This window comes from Cyprinodon variegatus, unplaced genomic scaffold (genome assembly GCF_000732505.1).
Source record: "Cyprinodon variegatus isolate N-32 unplaced genomic scaffold, C_variegatus-1.0 Scaffold122, whole genome shotgun sequence".
NCBI lineage: Eukaryota > Metazoa > Chordata > Actinopteri > Cyprinodontiformes > Cyprinodontidae > Cyprinodon > Cyprinodon variegatus.
In genome coordinates this window covers 1,426,021-1,438,509 of record NW_015150575.1, presented here as the reverse complement: position 1 = coordinate 1,438,509, position 12,489 = coordinate 1,426,021, and the positions used below count along the sequence as shown (strand labels likewise).

The window sequence follows — 12,489 nt, the reverse complement described above, 5'->3', positions numbered from 1 at the left end:
ATAGATATATGGAAGCTAGACAGACAGATATATGGAAGCTAGACAGATAGATATATGGAAGCTAGACAGATAGATATATGGAAGCTAGACAGATAGATATATGGAAGCTAGACAGACAGATATATGGAAGCTAGACAAATAGATATATGGAAGCTAGATTAATAAATTAATGAAATAATTAATAATTAAGTAATTGCTTAATGTGCTGCAATAATAAACCGTTCTACATCAGCAGGGTAGCTGTGACCCATCATAAGGCAACCGTAAACCAGACATGGATAAATGTTTTTTAGTATGTCATCTGATTACCAGGTCCTCATGTGGATTATGGTACATAAATAGTCCCAGCCCTTGATCACTGCCACATTTCTAATCACAAACTATGCATTCTATTAGGACTTGGTAGTAAAACACAGACTTAAAGTGGTAAAAACTGTCAAGTTGAAGGAAAATGATACAGATAAGTATAGCAGGCACTGATATTACTGAGAATCTTTTACAAAAAAATTAATTCTTGTGAGAGGTGCTGGTGCCCATCTCCAACTGTCTACGGGCGAGAGGCAGAGGACACCCTGGACAGGTCGCAAGTCCATCGCAGGGCAACACAGACAAACAGGACAAACAACCAAATTAATGCACACACTCACACCTAAGGAGAATTTAGTCATGTTTTCAGTCATGTTTTTGGACTGTGGTAAGAAGCCGGAGTACCCGGAGAGAACCTACGCATGCGCAGGGAGAACATGCAAACTCCATGCAGAAAGAACCCGGGCCGGGAACCGAACCCAGGATTTCTTGCCGCAAGGCAGCAGTGCTACCCACTGCATGTTAAATAATTTTATGAAATATTTAACTTCTGAGCTTTAAATGCATGTTTCTGAGCTTCATTAGGCTTAACTAGATTCCTGATGGTTGATTTTTGTGCTGACAGCAAAAAAAAAAAAAAGTCTGCAAACTGTGCATGGATTTGAGCAACAGTTAGGCATGTGTTTGCACACAAGCAGCTCACTTAGACTTTAATCTGCCCTGGAATCTAACATACGGGTTAGTTTAGTGCCTGCCTTTACTTTCATGAAAGACAACCTAAAGACATGGCAACCTGAAAACGGCTATGGTGTCTTCCTGAAGGTTTCTTCTTTAGATTTACAGAAACACACTGCAAATCATCTTTTAAATTAAGCCTATTTTTTATTGCTACTTAAATCGTCATTGTTTTTTTGCTTCCTGGCCCATTCCCTGTCCTCCTGCAGGAGGAGATCTGAGGGATGGACAATGGAGAGCAACTATCATACCTGGAAGTTCACTCTGGGACGAAGGTCCTTCGTCTTCTATCCCCTCTACCTCCATCTGGAGCTGCTCGGTTGACCCAGTTTCTCTGTTTGGCGCCCAGTAGTCGGATCCCACACTCTTATCTGATGGAAATAACGAGTTAAACGCCTGCATACGAGTCACAAAGAAACGCAGTGTCTCCTGACTTTGTGTCCAGGAAGACTCGCTAGCTCACTGTGAGCCTCTTTAAACGGCTGGAACACGATAAACCATGAGTGATCCGTGAATCGGAATGACTGGAGACAATAAATTACCTGTTTAAACTTCGGCTGAATGGCGAGTGTAGGTTGGATTGTGTGTTGTGGAGATTGGACATTAAAAACAGGGAGATTTACAATTTGTTATAGCATGAGACAGCGTCATGTGACTTCTGCGTCATCACGTGATCACGTTTAAGGAGGCTAACGCGAAGGATTCGGCTCTATAGGCCAACTCATTTATAGGAACGATTAAAACCAACGGAAACAACTCTACACAGGGGAAATGTTGGCAATATTATTAGCTTTACAATGGGGACAAGATATTAAACCATTAAAAACAGTCATTTGTTCAGATTCAAGCTCTGCATTATTAACTTTAAAATATAATCAGTTAGATAGTAGGATGGACTTTTTCTTTAATAATGCTCTTTCCCTCCAATTTACTTGTTTTATCTGTAAAACTACTAGGATTTTGAATTGCCCTCTTTGCCATATTATCTGCCCTCTCATTTCCTTCTACTCTAATATATGCTGGAACCCACACAAATACAACCATCAAACCCATATTTATTATTCTGAATAATGTATTAAATATTTCTAATAGAAACTGATGAAAAAATGGCCGAAAAGGTGGGATGAAGAAAAAAAAGGAAGATGGTAGGAAAAAGAAGAAATGGAAGACGAAATAGAAAGGAGGAAAGAGTAATAACAAGGTTAGATTTGGGCCTACAGGACTTAATTATATACTTTTTAAAATTCAAAAGCAAACTACTGGCAAATGTGATGGGGAAAATATGAAACAATAAAACATGTTATACTGGAATATCATAAATATGAAAGCAAGAGAAGATATACGAGGAGAGAGTTTGAATGTATTTAGGAAAAGATTAATTTAGTAGATATTATGAGGAAGAATTTGGGGAGTAAACATATACAAATAATTATTCGATTTTTAAAGAAAACTAAATCAAGTCATAGAATTTGATTATAGAGAGGGGGATTGTGTGTATGATATAGACATGTAGAATACAAAGTTATGTAAAAGTATGTAGTTTTTTTTTTTCCTTAGAAATTACATATATACATGTTTATTAGTAGATAGTCCATCACGATCTACATATTTAGACTTATTTCAAATCACTAGTTTTAATTTTTTTAATTAGTTTTCAAAATAATATTTGACGGATGATCCTATCTCAATATGACAATAATCTTGATTTTTGAATTATAATAAAAACAGAACCTTAATGCTAAAAGGAAATGCGTTGAAAGGACTATGTCTGTCCCAGCACAATCAGCATTAGAACTTTTTTAGTACCGGTATACTAAAACAGGTACCTGTCCATGAAGATATAACAGATTATGTCTTCAGGTACAGGTACCTGTCCAGACCCCCATGAGTGCAGATGTTCTAAGATGAAGAAGATAGAGTTGAGAGTGTTGGCCCAGTGGTTAGAGCAGTGCGCTTGTGTGTTGAGAAGGTTGCATGTACCCAGTTCAGTCCAAACAGCCTGCACTCTGGTCCCTAAGCAAGACCCTAACCCCACACTGCTCCTCGGCTGTCGCACAATAGCAGCCCACTGCTCCTCAAGGGGATGGGTTAAATGCAGAGTTCAATTTCTCCAGTGTGAGATCAATAAAGTTCAATTATTAACTGTTATCCATAGCATTAGAATGTAATCATTAATCAGTTATAACTTGTAAGAAACTGAAATAATAATAATACCAAAACAACAAAGAACAACTAAAACACCAATCATAATAATAATGAAAAAAATATATCTAGATATGCTTTAAGAGTTGTACTTCATCTTACTAACGACATGTTGCAGGTCAGGAAATGCAGCATAGGTGGTGAAGACAGCACAAGCATTTGTGAGATGCTATAAGAGGTGTAACTTACACCTGGACCAATTCATAGTGCCATCATGCTTCAAGTCTGCCACCATCATTTCGGCCCCAAAGAAGCCTCAGGTCACCTCAGTAAATAACTACCGGCCTGCCGCACTGACTCTAATCATGATAAAGTGAAGGCTGGTTAAAGAACACATCGTCTGTAGTCTGCCGCCAACATTCAACCCATTCCAGTTCGCCTGCCGACAAAACCGCTCCACTGAGGACGCCATCTCCTCTGCTCTTCACCTGAGCCTAGCACACATGGAGGAGAAGAACATCCATGTGCAGATACTGTTCCTGGACTTCAGTTCAGCTTTCAACACCATCATCCCACAGCATCTGATGGGCAAACTGGTACAGGTCAACTTCAATACACCCCTTCAAAATTGGCTGTTAGACTTCCTCACCAACAGACCTCAATCAGTTCGGGTCGGACAGAACGCCTCTGATGTCATCAGTCTAAGGACAGGCTCCCCTCAGGGCTGCGTCCTGAGCCCCCTGCTGTTCACCCTGATGACACATGACTGTGTCCCCAGGTTCACCACCAATCACATGGTGAAGTTTGCAGACGGCACCAAGGTGGTGGGCCTCATCAGTGAAGACAACGACCTGGACTACAGAGAGGAGGTGGAGCTTCATTAAAGACATTTCATCCCAGAGCTGCGTGTCCCTAGCGCAATCATTGACCCCTGACACCCCCACCATGGACTGTTCTTCCTGCTTCCCTCTGGGAAAAGGCTTCACAGCATTCGATGCAGGTGAAGCAGGTTCTGCAACAGCTTCTTCCCCACCACCATAAAACAGCTGAACAGTTGAGAAAACTCTAAATCATGTCACAGACTCTGCATCAGATAACACCAAACCAAAACCCTGCCTTTTGCACCATATATATTTAATGCTCCGAACTTCCATATCATGTGTTTTTTGCAAATTTTTTTCCCCTCCCACACTGTTTACATTTGATCACTGCAGCACTTTGAGAAATGGAAATGTCATGAAAGCTGTACAAAACACAATTTTTTTTATACGATCTGTATATACAAAATGACAATAAAAGTTGCCTAAGTCGAAGTCTTAATAGAGATACTTATTTAAGTACTTCAGTAGGTTTTTCAGTATCTGCACTTTACTTGAATATTTATTTGCGTGTGGATTTACGTTTACTTACTTTATTAGAACACAATTATCTGTGCTTTTTCTTCCCTGCTTTTTTAAAACTGGCTTGTTACATCCATACATGGTGATGAGGACATGGCGCAACAGTTGCAACATAGCAGAGCGTAAGCAAGAACATAAAGAGAATTGGTTCAGTTGAGCACAGTTTGTTTATAGAAAAACATTGACAGTGGACGAACATAGGGGTCTGGAACTGGATCAGATTCTGAGATCCAAGACACTCCCCATTCATTGGGGTTTTAAAGTAAATGTGTTTATTATGTTTCAAGTTTTCTATAATGATTTTCTGTAATATAATGCTATTTTTTCAAATGTTATGCTGTTAATACCAAAGCTTTAAAAATATCAAAGTGGTCATGCAGAACCTATATGTTCAGTTCAGTCTACATTATCCTGTGTAAAATTTTAATTTAGAACAGAAGTGGACAGGAAAGACAGTATTTTTTGTGGGTTTTTTTTTTTACCAATACAGCGAGTAAAAGAGGGAAACAAATCATTTTTCTATGCTTTCTTTTTTTTTTTAGGAATTAATTTCTTAACATTATTTTTGTATAATTCAAATGAAAAAGTTACAATGTAAAACCTCTACTTTTTACATTTTAACTAAATAAATTATTTTAGTCAGTACTTGTACTAATCAGGGTTAATCTATACTATATAGTATATATATATCTATGCCTACTATATACATCTATATGTACCGTGTCAAAATTACTATATATATATACACTTTATATACAGTTCAACAAACAAATATTAGTCTTTACACTTAACAGGTAGGTAATATTAGGGTTTAACAAGCACATATGAATAATAAAAACAATCCACTCTGGTGGAAATCTGCAGAGCAACTCGGCCCTGCAGAACGACTCTGACGATCTGAGCCAACTGATGTGGATCCCAGAAAAACAGTCGAGAGTCCCATGACGTTGATCAACTGCATAGAAGCAAACCTGCGGGTCCTCGCGCGGAGCTAAGGTGGTGTCAAGACTCGGATGTTTGCTGAACATGACAGCTTTCACTTTGGCAGCAGAATAATAAGTTTGTACAACTGAAAGCAGTTCTATCGGTGAGCTTTTCTCATTTGTTTGTTTGTTTGTTTTAACTAGCGGTCACTTTATTGGAGATGCCTTTTAGTCTGAAACTGACAGGAAAGCTAACCTGTGCTCGCTAGCTTGTTACTGTTTGACCAGCTCTCTTGTTTTTTTATGAGGGCTAATGGACTTTCTATGATAATGTGGAAACAATAAAGATGTAAAAATGATTGCTGGTTAAGTTTATCTGATTCAGCTATGTATTTTCTTCGAACTGCCGAGTTGTACACATTTAAAACGCCTTTCAGCTGGTGTTTAACTTCACTTTTTCTTCTGGACAGGTCGGAGTAAAAATGCAGCCTTACCATCGCGGTCCGTTATAAAGATGTGAGTGATTGAAACCCCGGTGATTATTAAACATGTCCGGTGGAAAGCTCTTCGGTAAGGTTCGGTCCGCCTTCAGGAGGGATCGCAGCGGCTGGGACCTGAACGACACCGCTCCGTTTGACTTTTCTGATGACCTGGTGGAAGATGACGAGGGACCCAAATTTAACAAACTGAAGGTGGTCGTCTCCGGAGAGATGTCCGATTACTCTGCCGGGGCTCCGTCCAACGGGGTGGCGGTGAGCACCGTGGTGGTCCCTCCAGATGTAGGCGGTCAGGATGATGATGACTCCCTGTTGGACTCCTCCAGCCTGGGCAGCCCGGGTTTGAACATGGACCCCTGTGATAACTGTACGAAGAAGAGGGAGAGGATCAAACACAGGAGGGTGATGAAGAGGCTGATCATTGCAGCTGTGTTGTATTTCCTGTTCATGACAGGGGAAATTATAGGTAAAAACAATAAAACCCACATTTCTGTCTGATTATGTCAAACAATGCAGCCTACATTGCCATTTAATTTGTTCCTTAAACCAATTAACTCTTTATTTCCATCACATTTTCTTACAAATCATTCAAACTGCTTCCCCAAAGTTTATTTAACATTTAGATTGTTAACTTAATATACTGTATGCAAGCAGTTTGGACTCAAATTATGAATTATATTTGCTAATGCTTGTACTGCCCCTCCCTTCCTTATTGGCTAGTAGATCTGTGAAACAGGACACTCTGTTTTAAACTATTCTTGTTGTTTCCAGTTATATATAACTTGTGCCTGTAAGCATAATATAAACATAAAGATTCCTGCAGCGGGCATTGTTGGTTTAGTTAAAGAACTAAATGTAAGCTGGGGATACTGCATGTGCTTGTAGTACTCGTATAGGTATTTAAACATTTTGCCAAAGTAGGCACTTTTTTTGCTTACAAAATTGCATACATGCTGAAAATATTCTCAATAATAAAGTATGTTAAATAAAAAAAAAACAGTAATACTATTTAAAATTATTTTTACTTAAATAATGCTTCAAAATACATAAAAATTAGGGCTCAAACAATTGGATTACTAGATTATTGAAATAATCGTCAACTAATATAGTAATCGTTTGATTGTTAACTGGAGTATAGACTCTAAAATGTGCTTTTAGCTGACAGAGTGACCCACTTAGAGCACTCATTAACCAAAACTGTAAAATAAAATTATGTAAACATTTTGCATTTAAGTTTTAAATATTTTTAGTTTGTCAATATACCCTATCCAGAACTCCTCAAGTGGAAAAGTTTGTTTCATCTGGTTTAGTTTCGCAAAAAAAATCTTTAACAAACCTTTGGCTATCCGATTGTTAATTGATTAATCAAAAAAAAAAAAAAAAAAATCAACAAATTAATCGATTTGCAAAATAGTCTTTAATTGCAGCATGAATTAAAATACAGTTTTATTCTTTTCTTAAAATACTCTTAGTGGAGAAATAGTACAGAAATTCCTCCTGTTTATAATTTACTAACTTGGTTGGTTGGACTGAATACTGTTGCTGACTGTCATAATAACCAAACTGCCCAGAATTTTGAGTTTTAAAACAATACTTTGAATTTAAATGATGTATTATGTGCTGAATAAGTGGAGAAACCAAAAGCATATTGTTGGAGGACTTCAGTATTTACTTTTCATTGGTAGTTGTGCTATTGAAAGTTTTGCTTCATTTTCGAGTATTGCTCCAAAGAACTGAAAAAAAAAGTTTTAAAAGTCCTGGAGAACTCATATTCCTCCACAGAAATAATTGAGTTGTCCCACTACTTCTAAAGCAGTGAAGAAATGAGAATCAGACTGGGACTGTAACAGCAAAACACAGGATGGAAATGGTGACACATTTCTGTTAGATGTTTCTTATTTTTCCTGCTGCCTGCTGAAATCATTTGAAGTGGTTATCTAATATTTGTGATCTGGCAGCCTGGAGTTGTTTTTTTTTTTTTTTTTTTTTTTTTTTTTTTTTTTTTTTTTTTTTTTTTGCAGCTGTTCAAACAGTGACTTATTATTCCAGCGAACTAAACCCAGAGGAACACTGAAAGGATTCTCCCTTAAATTGTTTAAACAGGACTGCCAAAGAGATTAATCTCTTATAATCCACCTTAAAAATGAATCACATGTTCGTAGCTGTGAATAAAACCGACAAGCAAATTGGGACAGTTTCCCTTAAACAAGAAGAGAATGCTTTGTTTTGATCAAACATTAACCTTAAAAAAAACAAGAGCAGGACAGTCATTTCATGCCCTGCATTTGTCATGTTTAACTTCCTGTTCAAACCAAAACTGATGCGCTCTCAGCATAAGATAGTAACATGTTTTATGCCAGTTTTGTTTAACTGTAGCTACTAAGGTTTAAAGATTCACTTTAGAGTTTCGGTTTGTCAGGGTTCATATACAGTCTGGAAAAGTCAGAAATTTGATTCCAGTTGGGACAAATGTTTGTGTTTAGAGATCCTTTTTTAACCTTTGCCAATGTGGATGCCCTTTTTTTTCCTTCTAATTTCTTCCATCCTCTTTTCTTGCCCCAGTTTTCCTTCTCAAGTACTTCCTCCTTTGTTTCTTTTACACTCGTTCTTTTTCATTTTGTTTCTTAATCTACTTCATTTTTTTCCCCATGTGTCAGTTTTTTTTTATTCCTTGTCTTTTCTGTGTTCTTTCTTAGCTTCCAGACTTATTTCTTTCTCATCCTTTATTCCTTTTTGCTTCCTCCCTGTTTTCCTCATTTCATTGTAAGCTTCCATCATCTTGGCTCTCATCCCCCTACCATCTTCACTTCCTTCTATGCTTTTGTCCTTCTCTTCATCATTTCCTTCCTCCAGATGTGCTTTTTTGTCTCCAATTCTTTCCTCCTTTTCTTTTTGTGTTCCTCCCTTGTGTCCTTCACTCTTTCCCTTTTCCCCCCTTCCTTTCTTTTTTGCTTTCCTTACATGTGTCCTAGTTGTTAAATTTCTCTTTCATTCCACTACTCCCATGCTTCCTTACTTCCTATCTCTTTCCCCCAGGTAAACCCTGTCATCTATCCTTCATTCCTGCCGCTCATCCTTAATTTCCATGCCATTGTTTTGTAGAGTCGTTATTTAAAGTCTGACCACCGTAGCAATATCTGCCATTAAAAAAAAAAATACAACTATTTAGGAGCCATATAACATTGCAGGTTGTGTCACCAAGGGTGAGACTAATTGATGTCACTTCCACATTTCCAGTTGAAACTACTGCTTTATATAGAGAACCAATATGGAACAAAAACTACTGAAGTTACTGACTTTTGCTAGCTGTAGATCGGAGCTTCTTAAAAAAATCTAAACTTAAAAAGAAACTATTTAAATCGCTTTTTATATCTCGATGATTTTAGTTTCTTTGGGGATGTTATCATTAAACCCTTTAAAACAAATTCCCAGCTTGATCTGATAGTCGACATATTTCACTTTGTTTACTCTGGTTTTTCATCCTGTTTTCCAGGGGGTTATGTTTCTAACAGTCTAGCCATAATGACTGATGCTGTGCACATGCTAGCAGATGTGGTTGGTATCTTGTTTTCTCTGCTTGCCTTGTGGCTTTCCACCAAACCGCCCACCAAGAGATTCACCTTCGGACTGCATCGCCTAGGTAAGTTGCAGAAGCCTTTTTTTTTTTCTTCCTTTTTTAGCTGCACAATCTGTGCTTTGTGCAGAAAGTCGTTTGATGTGGGATTTTTTTTATGCTAATTTATCTCTTCGATGAGTTTGTTTACTTACTAGAGGACTGTACTCGAAGCAGATCTTGTCTCTGAGACACGGATCACTGAACATAACATTTTTAATGCTCCTAAAACAAAGACAGCCAATGCCTGGTCTTAATGCATTTGGGCCAGTTAACACCATAAAGATGTGTTTATAAAGAAGTAATTTGAGTAAAGATTAATCTTCATTTGAATTTATAGTCACTTTCGTTGTCTATACATCCTTTATTGCAAGCTTTAGCACTTAAAACTGTTAAAGGTATATAAACAGAATAATGGAAAAAAAAATATAAAAAACGAAATGTTGTACTTTGAACCTATTTCTCCTGTAGTTAAAATCATAAAACAAAAGGTTAAAACACTTGGCTGTTTACATCCACTGCATAGTCATTGGTTTATATGTGAATCTCTCTATTTAAATATACCATGGGACAGATAAAAAACCAAATTATTCCTTTAGAAATGTGAAGCTGAGCTTTTTCAAAGTGAAATTGCAGGCAAACTGTTCTCGTGTTGATTTAGGTAACTTCTACTTTTCCTTGTTGTACAATGGCATTTTCTTCCCCCCCGTTATGCTGAACAAAAATATCTGATAAGAAATATACAAAACAGAATTTGATCAAGAGAATTAATATTTAGTGTATTAGCACTATTGAAATTAATAAATGTTTCATCAAGTTAGGCTGGACAGTGTAGTTTCAGAAAAGAAGTGGTTTTTCAGTTTGGATTTTAATTATTGTTAATGTATTTGTGTATTATTTAATGGAGAAGTATAGCGTGGCATAGTTGTTCTTTTTTAATTTTTCCTCAGCTTTTCAACACGGTTTTGGAATTGACGACATATTGTGACTTGTTGTTTGTAGAGGTGGTGTCAGCAGTCCTCAGTGTGGTGCTCATCTACATCCTGACGGGTATACTGCTTTACGAAGCCGTCCAGAGGACTGTACATCAGGACTTCAATATAGACGGGGACGTCATGCTCATCACTGCAGCTGTAGGGGTGGCTGTTAATGTTATGTAAGTTTGGCCTGTTTTTATATAAGAAAGCTATAGAATACAAAGCAACATGTCAGGAAAACATCAGTAGAAAATGTATAGGTTCAGATCAAAGTACGGCCTTTATTTAGTTTTAATCTGCAGACTGAAGTTAATGTTTACCTAAAGTCTACAGCTGATTGCTGCTCTAACGATTTAGACAAATGTGTGTTTTTTAGTGTCGGTATCTGAATGTTTTCTGTCCTTTCAGAATGGGATTTTTGCTGAACCAAGGCGGTCACCTCCACTCACATGGTCACGGTCACTCCCATGGCCCGGCAGCTCCCTCAGGTCCACAGGCTGGGTCGGGTCAGCAGAGGCCTCACGGGAGCCTGGCCGTAAGGGCAGCCTTCATCCATGCTTTAGGGGATCTCCTCCAGAGCGTCGGGGTTCTCATAGCTGCTTACATAGTCCGGTTCAAGGTACTGAAAGTCTTCAAAAATCTTTTTTTTCCCCGTAGCAAATGATCCTCTGACAAATCTTTTTATGTAAACTTGATAGATGAAAAAATAAGAAATCTGAGCATGCACAAAAACATTAGCCTATTTCCAACAATATGGTGCAATCCATCATTCATGCAGTGACAGTGGGTTGCCCCAGTTTGTATCGGCGGTGGCTCTTTGTACATCCATCTGTTTCTGTTTACACATTGCTCAAAGAGCATACCAGCAGCAATGTGGTTGATGAAGCCGAACTAAGACAAGCTGTGACATGTCTGCAGGCATAATACCATTTTCAATTGTCAGCTAAAACTGGTTTTAGCACGTTAGTTTCATTTAAAATGATTCATTCACATAACACCATTTAAAAAAAGGTTTTGAAAAAAGCTTTTTTTTTCTGAAATCTATTTTAAAGCACAATACACATTCCTGAGATGTGAGTGTTTGATTAGACCATTGCATTGTTTTAAACTCATAAAGGCAGTGCTGCGAGGGACATGACTGCTGACTCATCTGTCCAGCTGATGGTCACTGAGGGCATTAGTCATTCAGAGACTGTTGTATAGATAGAAAGGATTTTTTGGGGATTAACCCTGATTATTCAACTTTACTAAATGATGGTTCTTGATAAATATGTGAAGTATGTAAACAGTGAGGAAATGGAAACTTAAACTAGCTTTCCTACAGAGGTTTGGCTAACTATAGCATGGTGTGTTGGCGGTAGAGAGGAAGTTTCTTCCTACTTGTTTGGGTCCATTGAGGTTGTGCGATATGTAGCAGTTTTCCAACAGATATTCGTCAGTTCAACAAATGGCGAATGAAGATATATTCTTGCACATGATTTTGTGGGCAAAAACAAACATCCTTTCAGAGTGCGTCTCCTGCACCGCTGGTAATTAGACTTAGACAAACTTTATTTCGACTTAACTTCGATGCATACAGCTTTTCAATAGTGAATGAGCAGCAGTGATCAGAATGTAAACAGTGTAGGAGAAAAGAAAAACTGTTTAAAGACATGCTGCAAAAGCATTGATATGGAAAAGTTTAGTGCAGTGCAAACTAAATAATTATAGTTAACCACCTGAACAAAGCTAAAACCCAATAAGGTAAACATGCTTGTTTCCATGTCAATAATAAATATGTTTCATCCAGTTTCCTCTTTTCCAGTTGATTTATATTATGAGACCTTTAAGTTTTTTGATCGTTATAACTTTTTTTTTTCTGAATGTGCAAAATCGAATAGACTGAAAACTGGGGCA

The 12,489-nt window shown here is 37.6% G+C and overlaps 2 protein-coding genes across 2 annotated transcripts in view; one reads left to right on the top strand and one right to left on the bottom strand.

Moving 5' to 3' along the window:
- Positions 1 to 1,709, bottom strand: part of bloc1s6 (biogenesis of lysosomal organelles complex-1, subunit 6, pallidin) — an 8,011-nt gene extending 6,302 nt beyond the window's left edge. The window contains exons 1-2 of the mRNA XM_015375652.1: positions 1,584 to 1,709; positions 1,293 to 1,412 (exon numbers count right to left, since the gene is read on the bottom strand). Of these exons, the coding sequence (XP_015231138.1) occupies positions 1,293 to 1,347 (55 nt within the window). The 5' untranslated portion in view covers positions 1,348 to 1,412; positions 1,584 to 1,709. The remainder of the gene's footprint in view (positions 1 to 1,292; positions 1,413 to 1,583) is intronic.
- A 3,826-nt stretch (positions 1,710 to 5,535) lies between these two features.
- The window catches only part of slc30a4 (solute carrier family 30 (zinc transporter), member 4), an 11,576-nt gene continuing 4,622 nt past the window's right edge, over positions 5,536 to 12,489 (top strand). Inside the window, exons 1-5 of the mRNA XM_015375589.1 lie at positions 5,536 to 5,670; positions 5,977 to 6,469; positions 9,497 to 9,643; positions 10,619 to 10,772; positions 11,002 to 11,212. Coding sequence (XP_015231075.1) covers positions 6,055 to 6,469; positions 9,497 to 9,643; positions 10,619 to 10,772; positions 11,002 to 11,212 — 927 coding nt within the window. The 5' untranslated portion in view covers positions 5,536 to 5,670; positions 5,977 to 6,054. The remainder of the gene's footprint in view (positions 5,671 to 5,976; positions 6,470 to 9,496; positions 9,644 to 10,618; positions 10,773 to 11,001; positions 11,213 to 12,489) is intronic.